The sequence below is a fragment of the Pogona vitticeps genome, chromosome 10 (assembly GCF_051106095.1).
Source record: "Pogona vitticeps strain Pit_001003342236 chromosome 10, PviZW2.1, whole genome shotgun sequence".
NCBI classification, from domain to species: Eukaryota; Metazoa; Chordata; class Lepidosauria; order Squamata; family Agamidae; genus Pogona; species Pogona vitticeps.
Genome location: NC_135792.1, coordinates 19821085 through 19843829, shown reverse-complemented (window position 1 = coordinate 19843829; position 22745 = coordinate 19821085). Strand labels below are relative to the sequence as shown.

The window sequence follows — 22745 nt, the reverse complement described above, 5'->3', positions numbered from 1 at the left end:
TGTCTATTTATTTATTGGATTTTTACCTCACCCCTCTAGACCATGTCTACTCGGGGCGGCTTACATAAATAAAACAGAACAATATAAAATATATAAAATCATAAACTACTTGACATATATCCTTTGATTTGTATTGCTGCATTGAGCAGACGGTAGGCCCCAACTTCATTATTATTCTATGATTCTCTTTGTGGCCGCTAGGGAATACTAAGGATCTGTATATATGGCAAGGAAAAAATGCTATGTGAAAACTGATGTCCATCTGCGTTGACAATACCTGGCTACATGAATGATTGATCTAACTTAGGGAAAGGCAGCTTCCTGTGCCATCCTGTGCAAGCAGAAGAGTATGTCTTGCACACTCTTCTGCTTGTATATTGTTTTGTGCAAATTTTGTGAACTTTTTGAACCTTCCTGCAAGTACTGCATTTTTTTGGCCAAAATCCTATCATTCAGCATATAAGTCACACTAGATAAGGCCCACCGAATCAAGTGAGTTTTAACGAGTCAATTCCTTCATTATTTCCATTGATTCAAATGGGCCTGCTCAAGCTACTACTTTCTTTATCATAGTAAGTCACAATTAGATTAGGTTCCTTCAAATCAATGACATTTGTAGGGGAGTTCGCTTACCAAATCTCTGCTGTTTTAGTGGGCCTACTCTGTTGCAACCCAGTATGTTAAGCAATAGAATTTCAGCCCTTGTTACACAAGCTTTTTTTAAAAAAGGATTTTTTTTTTTTGCATAACCTGACTCCTTTTCTTCCTCTTTCATGGTTCTTTGCCCTCTAACCCAGTTCACATCCTTTCATTTATAGCCTTTTTAAAACCACCGAAATAAAATCTTTATTTTGGTTTCATTCTGGCTAATATATATTTCTCCGTCCCACTTTGCTCTGTCAAGCTTTGGGAAAGACAGCGTATAAATATAGAAGAACTAAATAAATGCAAAACCTGCACCTGCTTAGTTTCCCTCCTCATTTTTTTCGCATAATGTTTGCAGAATTTCATTATTAAATACAGTATGATAGACAGGAACAGCCATCATTTTACCTCTCACCGTAGCTAGTGCTACCCATTTGATGGCTTTTCACCTGCTTTTCTGTTGTTATATTTGTTTAGTGCTGGATAAAAGCACAATTTAAAGCAACACCCACTGATACAGGCTATCAGTATCTTTTTGACTGGCGGCGATGAGATTTTCTGTCATGCCCTGACTCTCCAACAGTGCAGGCAATAGGATTTTTTAGGGGAGAAATCTTATTACTGGATGTACTGCTGTGGTCTCTGTTGGCAGTTTCAATCAAAAAGGCAATCTGAAGGTCATATGTTTGAGAGTTTCTCTACAAAGGAACTTGTTAGGCGCTACAAGAAGGAATGTAACACACACAGGAGCTACTTGGGCATAAATTCCTGTGTGGCCGTGGCCTTTAATTTGATCCATATATTGGGAAGCTCACATCTTGTGCTAGAAGAGTAACATAAATCAAATCCCCACAGTTACATCAGGCAAAGCATCACTAAGTTGGTATGTTTGGGGAGAATAGTATGCCATGCACAATTCCATTAGAACACTCCTAAAAATAATTCCCTTGGCAGACAGAAACTAGAGATGAGGAAATGTCTCTAGTTTATTGCATTTCTCTAATCATATGTTTTCTTAAGTTTGCATAGGGTTAGGAGATAATAATGGCAGGTATTATTATCATAGTATACCAAGGACCCGGTGAATAAAAGTTGATTATAGTTGCTTTGTCTTTCCATTTAGTTCCTTCTTTTGATATTTAGTACCATTTAATGGGTATGCAGTAGAGATGGGGACTATTCACCATTTTGGCAAAAGCTGATGACTCACGAAACACAAAGTTGCCCCCTTGAAGCGATGAATAATAATGAAGTTTGTTCATTTGTTATTTGTTGATTTGTGGAGAGGTTATTAAAACAAAACACACCCGCCCTGTCCCTCTCGGCTGCCACTGTCCCCCACCACTGCCACCCTCTTAGCCTGCCTTAAGGGGATGCAAGCTGCCCTTTGCAAAGATGGCAACTGCAGCTTCCCCACTCTAAATGAAGCCACAGCAGCCATCTTTGCATAGGGCAGCCAGTCCCCCTTTTTACATGCAGTCGCTGGGAGGCCAGATGGATACCTTGGCAGCGGCAATTAAGGTAAAGGGGTATCGGTAGGGGGTGAGGTGGGGGCTAAGATAGGGAGAGGAAGGGGGGATAGGCTGTGGGGATGGCTGGCTATGGGGGTGGGTGGCTGCCTATCAGCTGCTGATCAGCTGATTGGTGGCCAGTAGACAGAATGGTGTTTTGTTTTGTTTTTGTAATACGAAGGATGAATACGTAAAAACAGGTAAATATTCATCCCTTCATATTTGTGGGGTTCTCTGGAACCCATGAATATGAAGGGATGAATATTTAACGAACTGGCTATTTTTGTCAAAAAAAAAAACTATCCATTTTTATATTCGTCCCCATCTGTAGTATGCAGTAAGACTGTGGTATTCATGGAGGTCCCACCAGATGCTGAAAACTGCAATATGCACAACCTATATATAGGATAGTCTCAGGTTCCTTCTGCTGACACTTCTAGTAATACGCCTTGGAAATGCATATTTCAGGAGGGGGGGTTATTTCATATTTTCAGGTAGCATATATTGAAACCATGGCTGCTGAGCCTGCATTTATGGCTCTCCTACTGTATATACCAATAACATCCCAAATATCTTGTACCAGGATCGTCCAAGTGCTTATTAGGGGGTTTTCATGTTTGAAAAAGCAAAGAAACACAGCCTAATGAGGACTGATTGAAATCAATGGACACAGAAGGCTACCTGACAGGTGGGAAGGGATGGAAAATAGAAGATGGTAGTTATATGAAATCAAGTGTTCTGGCAAAGGTCTTGAAAGACTGACAGGAACCCTAATCAGAAGCACTTCACACAATATTTCATTACAATGTTTTTAGCATACAACTTAGTGTTCTCTGTGACCTGCCCACAATGAACACAATGCACTAACATATTTGTTCAAATATCATCCCCTCTGTGTCCCAACACCACTAGAACCTATCTTTAATAAAGGTGTGATTTTGCTGTGGCTTAATTTAATGTATTATTATTATTAGGACCATCGATTTGCATCTATCCTGATGTGACTTTAAGTCTGGCAATTGTGTTTTACAATGGATCATTGAAACTTTAGTATTTTTTTTCCATGTAACTTATAAATTACTTTGAGGATTCCTTTCAGGAGGGAGAAAAGATGATATGTATGTATGTGATGTGCTGTTCTATATTTTAGAAATCATTTTGTTCCATTTTATTCCAGCTTTTGATTTAAGATCATGTCAATTGTCAAGAACATTCTGAAGGAGACAGCTTCAAATTGAAATAAATGAACAGTTTCACTATGAGCTGGAGATTAATGGAGCCTTCTCAAGAAAGCATTTGACTGTTCACAAAATATGCAGTGGTATGTGTTCATTCAACTTCATGCTGAAGCACTTGTAAATGCAATTCCCATTCTTTAGCTTAAATTCCCTTGTTTAGTCTGTGATTAGTGAGTCAGAAAAAGCTGTGCAAAAGTTATGTAAAGGGACAACATGAATTAATTTTCAAGAAACATGAGAGTTTTTAAATGTTATTAATTTATTTGCAAACATATTGAAGCAATATCACTGTACTATTTGAAAACTGTCATTGTTGAAGCCACCTGCACCATAACTCAAGCTTACGGCACTGTCATGACATCTTATTCAAGAGCTCTGGTCACATATAATTACAGCTATGCAAGGGAAAACAGGAATGAGACTCTGTAAGGATAGGAAAATATGTCAGCTTTGCTTAAGAGGCTCATGGTGAAGTGGCTAAACTGCAGCACTGCAGCCAAGACTCTGCTCACAACTTGAGTTGGATCCCAATGAACTCAAGTAACTGGTTTAGGGTTGACTCAGACTTCCAGTCTTCTAAGGCTGATAAATTGAATACCAAGCTCACTTGGGGGGGTGGAGGGGCAAATTGTTGTTTGCATAATTAGGCTGTAAACTACCCAGCTCTGTTGGAAGGTAAATAAGCAGCAAACTTTGCTTTCTCTGTTGGACATTTATTCTCAATTTCTTCCTGTCCTGAATATGAAGAAATATATGCATTAGGTACTGTCATTTAAAACAGAAACAGAATTCTCTACCATCTACAGTGACCAAATTGAATAAGTAGACCTGTTTCATTCATGGAGGGAGTCATGCGATATCTGCTTGTAGGCAGTGAAATTGAGGTGCATTAAAAAAAAAAGAGGTTGCAATTCTGATTCAAGACCATGTATCTTCTACAAGGATTCAAACCTAGATTATAAATATAATATCATGGTTTTGAATCAAAATTCAAAATATATATTGTACCAACCAAAGTCCTGCAGCTTTGGTTACTTCCACATCAATATTCTAAATTTCAAGACTTTTCCATCATAAATTTGAAGAAATGTGTGAAATCTGGTAAACAGATATCAAAAATGAACTAGAAATAAATTCCTAGCCATCCCTACAAACAAGGAACCTCCACACCATCTGTTGGCATCCCATTGAGAAGGCAATGGTTCAAAACGGCATGGAAATTTACAGAACGAGACAAGGTGTTCTGTGTTCCAGGGGGTGTCAAGGACAGAGAGACAAATCGAGCACATTCTCCCCTACCTTGCCTCACATGACTCTAATTGTGGGATCGTTTAAAATGCTTCAGCTGAGTTTCTGACAGGTGGGGCATCTGCACAGTATATCATTATAGTACTTTAATGTTTCTTAACTGGTCATGGTGGAATCCAAGAGAACTCAAGAATAATGATGGGCATGGACTAAAAAATAAAACAACAAGTTTGTTAAAAATCGCTGGTTCATTGGTTTGGGTTGGTTCGGGTTCATCTGAATTGATAAACCTGAGCCAATCAGAACCACACACTTTTTAGTGATTTAATGAACTTCCTGGTTCATTTTTCCTGCCCTTTTCCCACTGCCTCCGTTGCCTCCCTACCTGGTCCTGTTGCTTCTTCCTCTTCGTCCTCCACTGCCCTCTTGAGACATAGCAGGGCTGGCTTTCCTTCCAGGAGCTGGGCCTGGATTCTCTGTGTAATGCAGCTGATAGGAGGGGCATGCACAGAGACTGCAGGCCAGCCTTGTGTGAGGGAAGCCTGTCTCTCAAGATGGCAGCAGTGGAGAAGGAGGAGGATGAAGAGGAGGAGACGATAGGACCAGGTAAGGAGGTGATGAGGGCAGTGAGGAGCCTGTGGGGCTGCACATGATTGATCCAGTGCCAGGTTGGGGCTGTGCGGCACCAGATCACCCATCTGCAGCGATGGAGGAGGAGGTGGCAGCAAGGACAGGTAGGGAGGCAATGAAGGCAGTGGAAAGAGGGTGGAGCAGGCTGTAGGGCTGCAAATCAGTGATCCAGTGCCGCATAACACCGAATCAGAGCAACACAGGGCCAGGACACCCATTTAAAACAATGGAGGGGGAGGGGGAGGCCACAGGAACAGGCACAAACATTTTTTAAAAACTAACTGGTTCATGGTTCAGATTTTTTTGTTTGTTTGTTTAAAAGTTCAGATGGTTTGTGGTTCATGGATACACCAGAAACCACCATTTTTGTGGTTCATGCCCATCTCTACTGAAGGATTTGTCGCGTGGTTAACACCTTCAAATTATTTCCTTGAACACCTCCAGTGCTGCAAATTCTGGGAATGTACGACAAGTCTGCACAGAGCATTACCTCCGCAACCTCCGCATCTCAGCATTCCCTTAGACTGGAGCTCTAAGCATTCGGCTTCTCTCAGCTGCTATCCCCCATGTAGTACAGATACACTCTATGGGGTAATGTTAGATACGATTCTCCAGATCTGTGATCAGGTTTCTGGAAGCGACATGGGCATATGAGATGAAACCGGACTGTGCCATTGAAGGAAAGGGCACAGTTGAGATGCCCTCCCCCATGGTATCCCAACACAATTTTTTTTCTGAAGGCCCTTCTGAAGCTGATATTGACTCTTAAGAATAGAACACGCTGAAGCCATATGGTCACCCAATTTGACACTGACCCCCAACATCGCATGCCGGCTATTATCTTTCAAAAGCATAGATGGTACTTAGATCCTTACAAACTGAAAATGAATGTTTTGACTTTGCCGTTCTCCCTTCTTTCTCTCTGTTTCTTCTTACAATTTATGGATGTGCTTTAACTATTAATTATTGCCTGGATACATTTTTATATATTACCCAACGTGTTGTAGTGGACGTAGACTAGGATTCAGGGGGCCTGGTTTTGAATCCTTACTTAGCTATGGGAAGTCACGTGTGTGTGTGTGTGTGTGTGTGTGTGTGTGTGTGTGTGTGTGTGTGTGTGTGTGTGTGTGTGTGTGTGTGTGTGTGTGTGTGTGTGTGTGTGTGTGTGTGTGTGTGTGTGTAACTGATAAAGCTACTCCTTAAACATCTCACTTACCTTTTAAGCCCCTTTAGGTAGATTGGTTCTGGCTTGATGACATGTAGCAACAGAATATCAATTCAAGTGACTTCATTTTTGAGAGGAGCTAGCCCCCCAAACCCTTCAATTACATTTAAATATTGGATGGGAAATTGATTAAATATTAGTATTTAAAGCATAACTCTGTGAAGATTTACTCATCAGTAAGTTCCACTCTAATCCAGTGGCATGTTCTTCCCAAATGTATTTATTTATTTTTTTGATTTGTATCCTGCCCATCTGGTCTATGCGACCACTCTGAGCGGCTTCCAATATAACATAAACAATTAATAAAATAACACATAATTACATAAATCTTCAAATGAGAATGTAAAAAACAAGAAAATAGAGTAAAAATAAATAAAGGAAAAATGAGAATAAAGAATCAAGTATTGACTGGAAGGAAGGCCTGAATAAACATCCATGTTTTTAATTGGCTTTTAAAGATACCCAGTGTAGGGGCTGCGCAAGTCTCCGGAGGGAGGTTGTTCCAAATGGCCCTTGGGATTACATACTAAATATAATGAGAGGAGTGAAATATTTGGTTTAGGGTAAAGCCAGTGATTTCAATCCCAGTTTTTTTTCTAATTATCCTCAACAACTGTTTGTCTAGCTCCCTTCCTTTTAGTACCTCAAGGCAGTGTGTACTCATTTCACTCACCACTGCCATTTTCTTAACAGAAATTAAAAGTCAGTGACTGTCCAATGAACCTTCAATCTTAGTTCTTTGCCTGTAGCCCCGGACCACAGATTGGAGAGACAGATCCCACATTTCTTTGAAAAATATATACACAATCAGAACAAACAAGACAACATTGGGGATTCAAACATAAGAGTGAGGAGAATGTCAAGAAGCATACAGTATTTCCACTCCCAACACATCCACTTCTTTTGTCGCTTAGGTCTCCAGTATGAAACTTTTCCCTTCGCGCACAATCCCAAAAGTCTTATTTTGAGACATCTATATATTTTGATACATCTATATATTTGCTTAGGATGGCTGGATAGCTCAGCGGTTTAGGTATCTTGCTATAAAGCCAGAGGTTGGGAGTTGACTTCCCCACACTGCATCCCAGAAAAGCCAGCCTGTGTGGCCTTGGCCAAGCTGCCACGATGTCCCCAAGATGTCCCCAGAAGAAGAGAATGGGTAAGCACCTCTCAATATTCTCTATCTGAAAAACCATGAAAAGTCAAGAAGTGACTTGATGTCACATTATTATTTTCACAGAGCATTCATGTTCATTAGACTAAATTACATTCTGCTGTAAAGTTTTAAAATTACATTGTTGTTTTTACTGTAAGCCGCCTAGAGTGGTCTAATATGATCAGATAGGCGGGATAGAAATAAAATAAATAAATAAATAAATAAACAAACAAATAAATAAATAAATAAATAAATAAATAAATAAATAAATAAATAAATAAATAAATAAATAAACGTGCTCCCATCAGCCCTTCTTCAGGGCAGACTTAAGGGAATACCATGCCAAGAAAGATTTTGCCCTTGTGGAAAAAGGTTCCCTGAATTTCTTGTGCATATGCTTTTACACTGCCCATCCTATGAATAAACCAGGAACAAACTAATCTGCCCATTGCTGAATAAGTTCCAGTGCTACCCTTCGAGTTGGTTAGTACAATACTGCTTATTAGACCAATACCCTTATACCACAGCACAGGTAGCAAAGTTCGTCCTAGCTGCAATGTGTAAGAAAGTGGAGTTTGTCCCAGTTACCCAAACTCTCAATGTTGTTGTTGTTGTTTAGCCGTTTAGTCATGTCCAACTCTTCGTGACCCATGGACCAGAGCACGCCAGGCCCTCCTGTCTTCCACTGCCTCCCAGAGTTGTGTCAAATTCATGTTGGTTGCTTCGCAGACACTATCCAGCCACCTCATCCTCTGTCGTCCCCTTCTCCTCCTGCCTTCACACTTTCCCAACATCAGGGTCTTTTCCAGGGAGTCTTCTCTTCTCATGAGATGGCCAAAGTATTGGAACCTCAGCATCTTGTACTCAACGTAGCTATCCTCTTTTAGCCCCTCTCATTACTTTACTGTATATCTTCTATCTGTATGGGTCATATGATCGCAATAAATCGAATTGAATATTATTATTTTATATGTTTGCCTATTGATAATGATTAGGAATGGGACATCCAGGTTAACCTGAATGGGAAAAAGCAGAGTATAGTTCCATTCTTTTGTTTTCAGATATTTTCATAGTTTTATAACAGGCACCCTCAGGTTCCAAAAGAGGAAGCAGTGATTTTCGTCACTCCCTCTCCCCTTTCCCCATTTCCTTTATAGTTGCCTGGAGTTCCTGCCTGCCTGCCCTTCATCTGGTGGACTGCCTATACTACCAAACAAAAGCTAATGAAGCAGTGAGAGGGTGACCCATCTCCCCAAATACCAATATTTTGGGATTTGGCAGTTAATTATGCTGCCTTTAATGGATTTATTTCTTTTCTTTATGACTGTGATGATGATTTCTCTTTCTCGTCTATGTTTCCTATTGATGAGGATGATGATCTGATGATAAATGTGAATTTCAAAGTACTATTAGTACATTCCTAGGTCTGTGGATGATTGTTTTTTCTTTCTCATGTACCACTGCTGTTGACTACTTTTGGAGTGGTTGTCTGTTGCCTTGCCCCTGCTTTTCTTTCCTTTTCTTTTTGGATCAGTTTTGAGGGTTTTCTAGGACTTAGTTGGCTCCAGCACCAGAAACCAGAATAGTAAACTATTAAGAAATAACCTGAAAGGCTCAGATAATTTCAGGTTTACCAAAAGGATCTGCAGCCTAAAACTGAAAGATGAGGCCCCCAAAAGGCCCCTGAAATGGAAACAATGCAAACGTTTCCCCCCACACATGATAGATATTTGGGAATACGGTTGATTTGTTTCAAATTCCAATAGAAGATAACCTGCCCCCCCATACACACACACTTTAATAGACTATGATTAAGCACAAGTATTTTGAATGGCAACACTTCTTCTTTCACTGCATTGAAGAAAAGTCATCTTCACCAGTCCAGGGATTTAATTTAAATGCTACAACAGACAGAGTTTTGAATAGAGGCCAATTGCCTGCATCATTTCTTTTTTTCATTTGCGCCTGAGTTAACCTATTTTTAATAAACAGGGGAATTCATACAACATCCATGAGCCAAACAATCCATTGAGATATATAGAAATATATAAAAAGGCTTAGAAGAAACAATGTATCTCTATAAGATTTCCCTATTCAGCCTCTGATGAAGCGTGTCTATAAGATGCAGCCAAAATGGAAAGAAACAGTGATCACAAAGAAGGTATTTATAAAAATATATTTCCACAAAGTAGGAAACAATACAGGAGTTGCTTTGTTTTCTGTTTTCTGAATACAATACATGGAGTAAATAAACAAAACAGTAACAGCAAAAACAAAACAAAGAAAAGATAGGAAAAAAGTAAAGATGATTTCCATGTAATACTTAATTTTATTATACAGCTTCTATTTCTAAATGGTAAGTTCACATTACAAATTGGGGATGTCAACAGCCTCTAAGCACTGATCAGTCTGTAAACAAGATTTCTGTGCAGAACCATGGACGTTCTAGGGGGGGGGGGGGACAAAAAAAAGGCCAAGAAAGTAAACAGGAAAATAATGTACACACTGGATCCTCTTGTAAAATGGTAGATAACTCGAAGCCTGTTTGATGTTTTCAAACAATGCGTAGAATTTAAGAAGTTTCGCTTTTTGTTTTGTTTTTTTAAATATTCACATGAACCAGTTTGTTTCCAGTTGTTTGTGCTTGTATCAAAACGCCAGTTACTCGCTTTATGATAAAAATGTTAAATGGTTCGATGTCAGTTTCCTTCATGAACATTTTTCACCCTTCTATCACTCACTTTCTGTTCACTACTGCTAACGTTCTCTGTGTTTGTTTTCTAAAATGTACATTTCCTTTAACATTCATTATACATAGAACATAGAATTGCAATGGTTTATTAATGGATATAATTTAGATTGCTCCCTTCCCATATAATCTTAACCAGTAATCAATCATAATAAATAAAAGTAGTAACGGACATCAATAAAATATCTATTTCAAGGATTAAACAAATAAATTTGTTCTTTAGCAATAAAATCAGCTTTTGTTTCATGTTTGTGAGTCCATCTTCTTTAACAGATATTTCCCCCATTTTCCTACAGAAGACAAAGTAGACAATAGGAATACTCCTTTCAGAAAACAATCCCTTTTTATTTAAAAGGAAAGAGCTTTCCATTCCATCCTCTTCTCCCAGACTTTTGCAGAACTGTAGATTTTGAATCCTGCCACTGGAATGAATTAAGAACATGTGAATATTTTAAGGCTTGACACAATATTTAAAGATGACATTTAATCTGCAGTTTTTGTGGCCAACGATGACCCTATGTACAATTTGTGGTCACTGCACAGTTGAGACCAGGAGGGACTTTATCAATACTTTTAAAAAACATTTTTTCTGCATTGCAAAGAAGACCAGATATTGCTTTTAACATTCCTTTTCTTTTTGTTTTTTAGTAGTTGTCGTCATCGTCGTCGTAGTAGAAACTTTGTTGGCAACGTGAAAACAAACCTTTAGTTCCCTATGGACTGTCAGAAGATACTCCTCATCTGCAAAAATCCACAGAAGTCCATGAGATCAGATAGCATCTTCTACATTTCATTCCCATCCATTTCACCGAAGATGATTAGAGATCCAGACTCCCATCTTCAGAGTGGCCATGTGAATATAGAATATCCAAAGACTTCTAGACACTCTACGTACTTAACTTCACATTCCACAAGACTCAGACCTCCTAATATATACTTTTGATTTATGTACTCTTTTTTTTTTTGGTTCAACATTACAATGTAGTTGATTTTATAGATGACTGGCATTAAACTTGCCCCTAAACAAAAAGCCACATTAGTCATAACTAATAACAGTGGCCCTAGAATATTACATGAGTGTTTTCAGTCAAGAGTGAAAAAAAAGTTGTAATCCACTGTCAAGTTTCTTTATCACTTTCGCCCACTGAGTAAAGTTCCCCAAGTCTTTTAAAACGGGGACCCCATTCACTGAGGTAGTCAAAATTCTGGTCTGAGTCTGAGGTTGTTGACTCTAAGGAACTTAGGGAACCAGCTACCGAGCCTCGTCCCTCATACCCATAAATCTGAATTGAGTCATATGGGGGGGCTGTAGGATCATTGTCAGCTTCATGAAGCCTTACGCTGATAAATTCATCCACATCAACACCATTGGGAACAGGGGCCAGTCCCTGTCTGGGCATGAACTGAAGGTCAGGTTTAATATCCTTGCGGGGCAAAAATCCATTGATCCCATCAGGGTTTTGCAGAGTTGCAATATCAAAGGCTTCTGTGTCTTCTTCACCTCCTCCCTCGTCGTCATAGCGGATTATGTTTTCCCTCACGTCTTCATCATCTTTGATAATAAGAGGTTCATTTTTATGTCTTCGTAGAGTCACAAACAACACCACAATGACTGCAAAGGAAAGATCACAAGATAATCAGCCTTTGAAAGCAACCTTTCTTTGTATATAAGAAAAAATTTTGGGAGGGGGGCAGCATCTAAATGGTTATTTATTTCTACTACAGTTAGACTAAATTGTTGATTACACTTCTCCCTTCAATAACACTGAAGTCAGGCATGCTGGACCCCCATGTAGCTCAAAATAGGTGTATAACTCTTATTTGTTTGTTTGTTTAGTCCTTTAGTCATGATCCAATGCCACATAACACCGAATCAGAGCAACATGGGGCCAGGACACCCATTTAAAACAATGGAGGGGGAGGGGGAGGACACAGGAACCAGCATAAACATTTTTTTAAAAAAACTAACTGGTTCATGGTTCAGATTTTTTGTTTGTTTGTTTAAAAGATGGTTTGTGGTTCATGGATACACCAGAAACCACCATTTTTGTGGTTCATGCCCATCTCTACCCAAAGATTTGTCACCAGAAAATGGCTTGTGACACAGGTAGCTCATGACTGGGACAGAAGGATACTCCTTCCAAAATTTTGAGGTGATGTGCCCTCCTATTTCTAGTCCACAAACTACTCCTGACTGGTGATAAAAGCTCCCAAGAGCTAATGTCCAAGATATACAGATAGCCCAAGGGGTGAGAACCACTATGACAGAATCTATTATTCTATTTTTGAGCAAGGCCAATTGGATTCCTCAGGAGAGGTATATGTCGTGTTCAGTGGAGGCATATATATGAGATCAGATGACAGATCAAAATCAGGGCGTAATTATTGTATTCAAGTTTTGCTTATCATGATTCTCATAAGCAAAGCCTGGATATAACAATCTTCCCTTGATTCTTAACGATAATCTAATACTCAGACATACGCCTCCATTGAACATGATGATTTTGCTTACTTCTCATAGTGTTAATTTGGGATAGATTTCTCCTACACGAACTTGTCTTGTCATTTTCTAAAACCATCTAAAGATGTGGTCAGCACCATTTTTTTTACTGTAATGAGTTCCTTAACTGAGTGGAACAGTGTTATTTTATTTTTAGTCTATTGCTAACAATCACAATTTACCAGCATATCTTTGTGAAAGGAACAAACACTCCATTAGACCAGATAATAAGCCATTTCCTCAGTGATAATTCATGGCATGCTTGCTTCTACTGACAGTTATTCCCATGGGTGCTGGAAAGATCACCACTCAACTAAGAAAGGGAATAGAAGTACCACTATTCGGCTTATTTTATAATGTTCTGAGCTGTGTAAGATGGAATTACTGAAGGTGCAGAAAGATACTTTTTTTTTTTAATAACACCCAAGCTAGGATGGTCAGCGATCCCAAGATTTTGGAGGTTCATTTCCAGAAAAAAAGTAATTATACAAATGAAGCTTCACTGGCTTGTGTCACTTCTGTGCCATACATGCATTCTGCATGCTGAATAATGTATAATCCAAACATACTTATGCAAACCTGGTTTTTATCAGCATAAGCCATGGAAAATAGGTTGCAGGCACATTAAGATCCCAGACTATACACAACACATAGTGTTATAAACCACAGCACATTGAATGTGGTGATTTCAATAAGCCTCTGTTGTGTTTGGATGGATGCCATAATCCAATCCAATATTGACTAGAAGCAATGACTCAGGGCAGATGACCTAGGGAGGAAAATATTTTGAATCATCCTGCTTTTCTGGTTTGAACCATTCCTCCTTGTGGAAATGTATATATCTAATACATATACATATATGAAATACAGGGAGACACAGAAGTACTTTAAAATTAATGAAAACTTTGTGGGGTCATTAACTGTTGGTATTGCTTGTTGGATTGTAGCAGACAAAGGCAGGAATCCAAATCTCCACTTTTCCTCCCAGATAGTTTGCAGGATTAGGCACCCTGCCGTCTCAGTGGAACCTCAGGCACTGCACAGTCCCGAAGGAACTGTGAACATTTCTGAGTAGTGGATACCTAGAAAACCATGAGGGTCACCTTAGGTTGGAATGAACAAGTTGGCATGTAATTAATTGTGTGTGCATGCATGCATGCATGCATGCATGCTTGCATATGTGTGTATGACCCTTGCATCTTTCCTTTAATAGGTCTAACAACAGTCCCTAAGCAGCTTGTTTGATTTTGGAAACAACATAGTAAGGAAAAGTCAACATATGCCCATCTCCTAGTGCAACTGCTTTGCTTAAACTGCTTAACAGCTGTTTTAGAATAAACAAAATGGATCAGAAGATCAGAGCACAGTGTCTTGCCTTGTTTCTGTTTTGTGTTCTGTAATCATGTCCAAAGTTTTACCACTAGGACACGGTGCCTGTTTTTCTGTGAATTTACTGCCCATGATACCCTGCAGTTGTCAGTCAAGCTGACTCTCCCAACTATGTATAGTCAAACCTGTTGAGGCTTTTGTTGCTTGCTACTCCATAAAAACAGAGGTTTTTTTAATGAATGTTTGGCAGTATAGATGGATTGCGGATTTGGTTGTGAAGCTCTGGCCTACAGGGATATGACATAACCATTTTTTATATCCAGATGCAAATGGCTTCCTAGAATTGAATGGCGTGGAATGGCAGCATTTTCCCCCTTCTTCTAATTTTTGGCTTTCAGACTTGGGGTGACCATCTGCTTTCACTTGCATGTCAGAGTGACAGAGATGCTGCTGTAACAATTCAACCACTTTACTCTTTCACCACTAAAGAATTTAATCGCAGGCCAGTTTGTCTCTGTTGTTTAATTTTTCAAGTTGGAGAGACACCTTAATCTGTTTCAGGAAAAAACAACAAAGAATTTCATGGCACACCCTGATGACTAACACTATATGCTGTCAGGGTCTGCAGACCATTTCATCAGATGGCCGCTGAATCAGATCAGTGATTCTTTAGCTACTGTAACAGATGAGCCAGAAATTCAGGGACCACCCAAGACATTTTCTTGCCTGAAGCAGCAAATTGTGCCTGCTCTCACCCACATCAAAGTGCAAGCATCCGAAGCTGGCCAAATGATTTTGATATGTGAGGGACAAAATCCCGCAAACTTTTCTCATCTCTGACTGTGAAATAACAAATTAAATATGCTTTCATGGCATTGCAAATCTACTGCTTGAGGCAGTTACACCGTTTGCCTGGCGATACGGCCATCCCCGTTGCAATACATGATGCAGTCTTACACTGAGCCAGAACACCCTCCAGTTGAGGCTGTTTTTTCTACTCTAGCTGGCAATAGCTTTCCAGAATCGTGATCAACCTCTTGGGAACGTTCACAGGAAAAAGCATATACTGTACTCGTAAATGATGCTCCCTTGTCATCTGGAAGGCTTTCTGGCAAGTAAATGAATACATACCTAGCAGCAAAATGATGCAGGCTAGGATTGCTATTAATGCTCCCATGCTGAGACCGATTGGGAGGACGTAGGCTTCAGCACTGCAGGACTGGGCAATGCCCTCGTTGCTGCAACCACAGACCTTAATGGTAAGGGTGCTGGTGCTGCTCATTGGAGGATTTCCACTGTCACTGATGATGATTGGTAGAAAATAGACTTCTTGCTTCTGGCGACTGAACCCATTACGTTTTGTCAAAATGTTAAGGGTATTATCTGGAAGAGAGGGAGAGAAAAAACATTTCAGATAAAAGCTGTAGAAAGCTTTTACGAGAACTGAGTCACAGTAACTTAGTAATGTACCTCGTCTGTTCTTCGTTTTCACGAGCGTAGAAATGCGCCTTCAATTATTTGTCAGTTCTGGGCAGCTGACGTGTTATTTTAATACCATCTTCTGCATCACATTTCACTCTCTCTCCTCCTCCTTCTTTTTTTTTTACAGTTTTTGCCCTCAACATCTCTAGCTTCATTTAGAAGTACACAGAGTATTTGAAAGATCACTTCCCATGCGAATCTGATGACCCCCCCCATCATATTTGCTTCCAGAAGTATTGCTGTATGTCCCATTATTCTCAGGCATCATTTTGTTGGGACATGCCCCACCCCCATTCTTGGACAGTTTATAAAATACCTGCCCTCGGGAGGTACAGCTGACTTCCATCTGTATGGATGAGATGTAAAAACCTTTCTGTTTAGCCAGGCACATTCTTTAAATGGGGTTCTGTCTGCAACTTCGTTATGCTTTATTGACTTCCTCTAAGTTCTGAGGATTTATGCTTGCATTTCTATCTGATTTATAATCATAAACTACTTTTTAAGAACAAAAACATATTCTGTATATAAATTAACCTGCACGTTATAATTAGTCAGGCTGCATTCTTTTGTATTCAAAAGTGGAGTTGCACATGATTTTTTTTTTGCCAATTGGGCCATGTTGGTTTCCTTTAACAAGAAGAAACCAATGAAACCTGGAGCCAGTGGCTCCCACTTGTGGGTCTCCAGATGTTAGACTACATGCCACACCATTATTGACCATTGGCCAAGCTGTAATGAGATTCATAGGGTTTGGCATCTTTTCTCTGCCCGATAGTCAAGTCAGCAATGACTCACATTAAGACTGGCTCTTCAACTTAAGCCCCTTTGGGGCATAAAGCAGGTTCCTCTGCATGCTGCAAAATAGTCAAACATGTTCCCCAGAAGATACAAGTAGCCTCTGAAGGAGCAACATTTTATGCAGGTGAGGCATAAGGGTGGTTGAAAGGGTCTTATGATGGGTGTAGCCCTCCACGTTTCTGAAGGGAAAGGCAGTTGTCCACCCTTGAATTGAAAGGTACATTAACTTTAAGTGACTTTATTCTAGAAACATGTCAAGGCCACACAATTGGTACTAACTGAAATTCTAGAAAACTTCTAAATATTCAATATTTTTTGACATAAAAGATTAAAGTTTTCACCATTGATGTAACCAAACACTCCATTGTGTTCCATCCAACATGAATACCAGACATTTGACAGGAAGAAGAAAGACTGAGCAGAATCCTGTTGCTGATTTATGTTTCTCTAAAGAAAATCCCATAAACCTTGAAAACTAATTGCCTCTGATTAATGAGGTGCTGACTTCATTCCTGGGAGTACACCCGATCAGCCAATCACCAATCAGATGTGTGCCCATGAATGCATTGCAACCATTATCTTGTTAATGAGTGGCAATTTATTATTCAGACTTACCTAATTTACCTTATGTAAATATAGAATGGCATTAGGACTCTGACCATTTTTATTTGGATGGAGGGGCAAGACTTTTACCCAAATGTGATTTTTCTCTGCTGATTCAGACAGCCAGAACACATAAGAACAAAGAATAGTGTCATTTTATAATTATATTTCAGTGGTCCAATAAAGGTATCTCTCAATTCTGAGTCTAGGTGCTGTTCATGGACTACACAACTGGTTTTCTTTTTCATTTTTCCATGAGAAACACCATGTATAGCCACTCAGGTCAGAGGTCAGGATCTACCAAAGAGGGAGAAGAGAGATCTACTGCTAAAGAGAGGCTACACAACACTGAGGACTTCAATTGTGTGGTGATACTCACAACATGCATCACATGGCTGTTTTTTCCCCTAGCGAGCCATTTAAATGTAATCTCTATCTCTTTTGATATGGAGATTCCCATATTTGTTGGTGGTTCTACTTCCAACAACATAAGCCTCTTGGGCATTGGCAATAAACAGTTGCGAATTCACCAAATGACTAGTTTACATAGACGGAGAGAGACCATTGATCCTACATCCTCTTAGGTAAAACCTGATACTGTCACACCTCAGGTTGATTTTCAGGTTTTCCATTTTGGAAATTTATTTTTGCTATAGATCCTGAGGGGTCAACATCTAAGCAGAACAACAATTCTTAGACTTTTCTGTTTCATTTCCCAGCTCTGTGATACCCTATCGAATCATAGAATCATAGAAAAGTGAAGTTGGAAGGGGGCCTACAAGGCCATCAAGTCCAACTCCCTGCTCAAGGCAGGAGTATCCAATGCAGTTGGATGACAACTTCTGCAGTTCCAGGAAGCTCACACTTGAAAATTTCATTTTAGTACTCCAAAATGTTAATATTGTCGAAGTGAAGAAAATGATTGTACATAATTGGCCACTTCATAATTGGCCGTTCCTTCTGTTTCCATAGAGGAACCTTACGGCACAGTGATTAAACTACAATACTGCAGTCAGGACTCTACGCATGACCTGAGTTCAATGCCGAAAAATTCAAGTAGCCAGCTAGATCCAACCTTCCACCCCTCTGAGTCAATTGAGTAACCAGCTTGTGGTGTGTGTGTGGGGGGGGGGGGAGAGGAGACAATGTGTAGCCTGCATAATAAAAGAATGATAAATGACACAGCCTTCCATCCTTCCGAGGTCGGTAAAATGAGTACCCAGCTTGCTGGGGGGGCAATGTGTAGCCTGTATAATTAAAAATTGTAAACCGCCCGGAGAGTGCTTGTAGCGCTATGGGGCGGTATATAAGTCCAATAAATAAATAAATAAATAAATAAATTCCCAAAGAGTACTTTAAACACTACTGGGCAGTATATAGGCCAGGGGTCCCCAACCTTTTTCACCCCACGGACCAGCAGGGAAAGTGGGGCACCCCTGCACTCATGCACTTGCATGAACGAGCGTGCGCACATGTGCAAGCAGCAGCATGGCACTTGTGCAGGCGTGCATGCAAAAATGGCAGTGTGGTGCTTGCGTGGGCATGCATGCGCAAACAGGCTGTGCGGGGGTGAGTGAGTGCGGGGGGTGGTGCGGGAGGTCTGTCTCTGCAGCCCAGTCCGGCTCAGGCCATGGACCGGCACCGGGCCGCGGACCAGGGGTTGGGGACCTCTGATTATAGGCAACACACTTTGCTTTTTTCCCCACACCTTTCAGGCACAGTTGGCATCTATAAACCACTGACAGCTAAGCTCATGCAATACAAGTCTGTCTTTCATTTACTACATGACATTTAGGCAACACTGCAAACACTCCAGTGAACAAAATGCTGCTTTACCTAATGGCAACTACTGTGAGTTAGCAGTAAATCAAATAACTAAAAATCCCTCCAGTAATTACTGAATTCACTTTCCTACAAATAGTATGCGGTTCCACCTACCATTATTTTAGCTAACCTTTGATTACTGGAACACAGTTTTTCTACCCGCCCCTTTCCATCTATTAGCAATTATTTCAGTGCCGAAAGTACTTCAATAATTTAAGACACTTTGACTAATTTGCTTACTTAACAAGTCATCTGAGTTCTTTATTGCTTTATTCAAAAGGCTGTTTTGGAATAGAGTGGCCACTTGTATCCCTACACACATACACCAAAAGAACACCAAAAAAGAGGCTTAAGCAGGTCATGCATTCATATGCGTAGATGTGGATTTAGAAATCATTTATATAATGTAACTAGAAATACAGAACATCGTAGAGAAGAACGAGATAAGGTGGTATTTCTACTTGTTAATGCTCAGCTTCAGAGTCCATGCTGACTCTATCTTTAAGCCAGTGTGGGGAATGGGTAGCCTTTTAAACAGAACTCCTTGAAACAGAGGAAGACCCTCTGACAGCTTGTCCATCAGAGGACTGTAGCTCCCTGCATTTTGCATTGTGCAACAAAATGTTGAAGCATCAAGCACTCTTGTACAGTATTCTAGATGCTTCTGATGCTACCTTCTGGTCTCCGTCATTCTCCTCCATCCCCCCCGATCATTCCCAGTAGAGTTGGCACTCTCTGTCCACTGAATGCTGTTCATCAGACTGTTTTGAGCCTCCATAAGCCTTCCTGATTTTGTATATCTGCAAAGATGGGGGTTTTTCTCTCAGGTAGGGATGGTGCTTTTTCGGCTGCAAAAGGCCTAGCATTTCAAGGCTGAAACGATGCCCATGTATGCAGACCTAAATGTCAAGAAAAGATATATCTTTGCCTGTGATGAATGTCCACATGATTAAAAACCCTGAAAAATCAGGGCTCCTGATCATTGGGAGACACCCAATCAGGGGGATACATAACTCTTTCCCACTCCAAATTGTACAGCCTTCTCTTTTCTTTCCAGAAGTTTCCAAATGTTTTTGTCAAGAGCTGAATATTAGGGGCTACACCCCCCCCGTACAACTTCTCACTGATATGAAGCATCAAGTGGGGAAACATTTGATACCTTCATATGAACAAAACCTAGCTAAATTTGCTATTTTCATTAAAAGCTGATTTTTTAAAACTCCATGCAATAATATGGGAACCTATTTTGGTGTATTTATGTATTTCCATTTCTATACCACTGCATTAGGGTTCCCATTCTCAACACCATATGATTAAAACAAACAAAGAAAAAAAACTACGCACGATCAATAAAATGTAATTAAACCCTGTCACTAGCAGGGTTAAGTTTATCCAATTTGTGTATCTACAGAATTTGTGCCAAAATGGTTCTAACAAGTGTGAAAGGTCCTTATCAAGAAGAAGAGAAAATATCTCACCGTCTTGTTATTAAAAAAAGGTTATTTGTTGTTCTCAGACGTGAGAAGAAAAGAAACCAGAGTTAACATCCCTACTCTAGCGCTACTTGAGTTGGCATTGTTTCATACAACCCTCTGATAGGATGTAACCATTTCCCTTTATCCTATCTCATCTAACTTCCATTGATCCATACAATGTTTTTGGACAGGTTGCTTAAAGATAGTGATGTGTGCACTGTGGAATACACACTTTTACTGAGTCCTTATAATTTGAGACCTGGAAAGCAGCAGTCACCCTGATTAGTAATAAAATTATTACTGTCTCCTTTTCCAGTTGGTGCCATTGGTAGCATGGGGAGATGCACAGAAAACTTTATCACTTGAAAAGCTGCAAAAACATTGGGGGGTTTCTGTAGGGACATGCACCAAGGCGACCACATGAATTCACTTGCAAGTACGTGCTCAAAAGAGTATCAGATACTCACCTCATAAAGTAAAAGCAAAGTGTGCTGCTTATATACCACCCCATAATGCTTCAAGCACTCTCTGGGCAGTTTACAAGTTAGTTATGCAGGCTACACATTCCCCCCCCCCAGCGAGCTGGGTACTCATTTTACCGACTTCGGAAGGATAGAAGGCTGAGTCAACCTTGAGCCAGCTACCTGGGATTGAACCCCGGGTCGTGAGCACAGTTTAGCTGCAGTACAGCGGTTTTAACCACTGCGCCATAAGGCTCATCCTTCACTAGAGTGCTTTTTGTATTATTCATTTTTTATCCCAGCCTAGTTAAAGGACCTAAACAACAAAAACTGGCCACAAAGCATATTACATGTGGTAATACATCACCCATTAACACGGGTTCCAATTTAAACTGAAGGATCACCACGCCATGCCTTTTTCAATGTGTTTGTGTATTGGGAAAAAAACATCACTAATCTCCCTTTCCATTTTGATAGCTCTCAAAAAATATTATAATAGAAGGGCTTGCAACATATACAGAGATAAACCACACAATCATGATAGTAATGGTTTTATTATCACATGCAAGAGAAATGCATGAGTCTTTTATGGACATCTTTTTACACTCTGGAATCTGGATTGTTTTGGCTTCTATCAAGAATGAGTTAATCAGCTGCACAGACAAGTTGACAGGCTCTAAAGACTCAGGGTGCAGATTTATGTAGAAAGATGTTGTTATGTTATGTGCCTCCAGTACATGAGAATAATGGTGGGGTTTTCAATATATGTGCCACATTTAAAGATTGGCTTTATTATCACCAACCAGCAGTAGTCCATCATAGTATCCATTATGCCACATTGACTATGGGTGCAGATACATACCAAGAAGTAAATCCCAATTTCAGTGTAGATATAAATTGATGGGAGAGAAATCAGCTGGGTTTGCCTATGAAAATGACTGTTCTATATCTCTTGAAGATTTGCAGTGGGATAGAGAATCACTTGCCCAAGAAATCTGTATACTTTTGAAGTTTGCAACACATTTTGGCATTTGCCAATTTTCACCAATAAAGCATTTGCAAAATAAGCATAATAAAAATGAGCTTTAAAAATGCATATAAATGCATTTCAGTCACTGGCAAAATGTATAACATGTGTACATTAGAAAAACTATATGTACAAGATTGCATATTTTCAGAAAAAAATCCACTCAAATATATAATTTTATATGGGCAGAAATGATTTAACAACCATAATTCATTTGGAGCTCAGATGGAAGAAACAACGCCTGCAGGATTTTGAGACACACAATGAAACTAAGTGTGATAGTTCTTTTATATACCTGATTTAATGTGGCTCGGGGGGGGTTAACTACATTGGTCTTTTACTCAGAGGTTCACATGGGATTTAGCATGGGTGAAATCAAATTAAAAGTCAGGTCCTATAAAATGCAAAGCTAAGAAGTGGAGAAGCCTGGTGTTTTTCAACAGAGAGTCATCTCTCTTTTTTATTCAGCCAGCATCAGGTGATTTATTTTTGCTCAAATTTGTTTGGCATTACTTTCTTCCACTTCCTGGCATGTGTGATCACCTGCTCTAGGGCAAAGGGGTGTCCGTTCTCCTGGAACTCTTGCAATTGCCAGCGTTTCTTTTCTTTTTAATGAAATGTGCTTCAAAAGTTAGTACTGCATCAGATTAGTGCTATATCACTTGTGTGTGGGAGGGGGGGAAAGAGGCAAAAGGAAGGGGGTAGTTCTGATGATAGCTGCTGATTTCATTTCACAGCTTTCTGCCTCTGCCCCTGCTGACTCCCTGCAAAATAATAATTGTTTGTATTCATCGGAATGGCTGTGGTATTTCACCTGCAGAAATCAGCAGGGACCCAAGTTGAA

The 22745-nt window shown here is 39.9% G+C and overlaps 1 protein-coding gene across 3 annotated transcripts in view; it reads right to left on the bottom strand.

Annotated features, from left to right (window-relative positions):
* Positions 1-9814: 9814 nt before the first annotated feature.
* The window catches only part of CDH8 (cadherin 8), a 328629-nt gene continuing 315698 nt past the window's right edge, over positions 9815-22745 (bottom strand). For 2 of the 3 annotated variants that reach the window (XM_072980825.2, XM_078380477.1), the window contains 2 exons: positions 15363-15614; positions 9815-12014 (listed from right to left, as the gene is read on the bottom strand). In XM_072980825.2, the coding sequence (XP_072836926.2) occupies positions 11521-12014; positions 15363-15614 (746 nt within the window). In that variant the 3' untranslated portion in view covers positions 9815-11520. The remainder of the gene's footprint in view (positions 12015-15362; positions 15615-22745) is intronic. The other variant, XR_013538622.1, reaches the window with a different exon arrangement.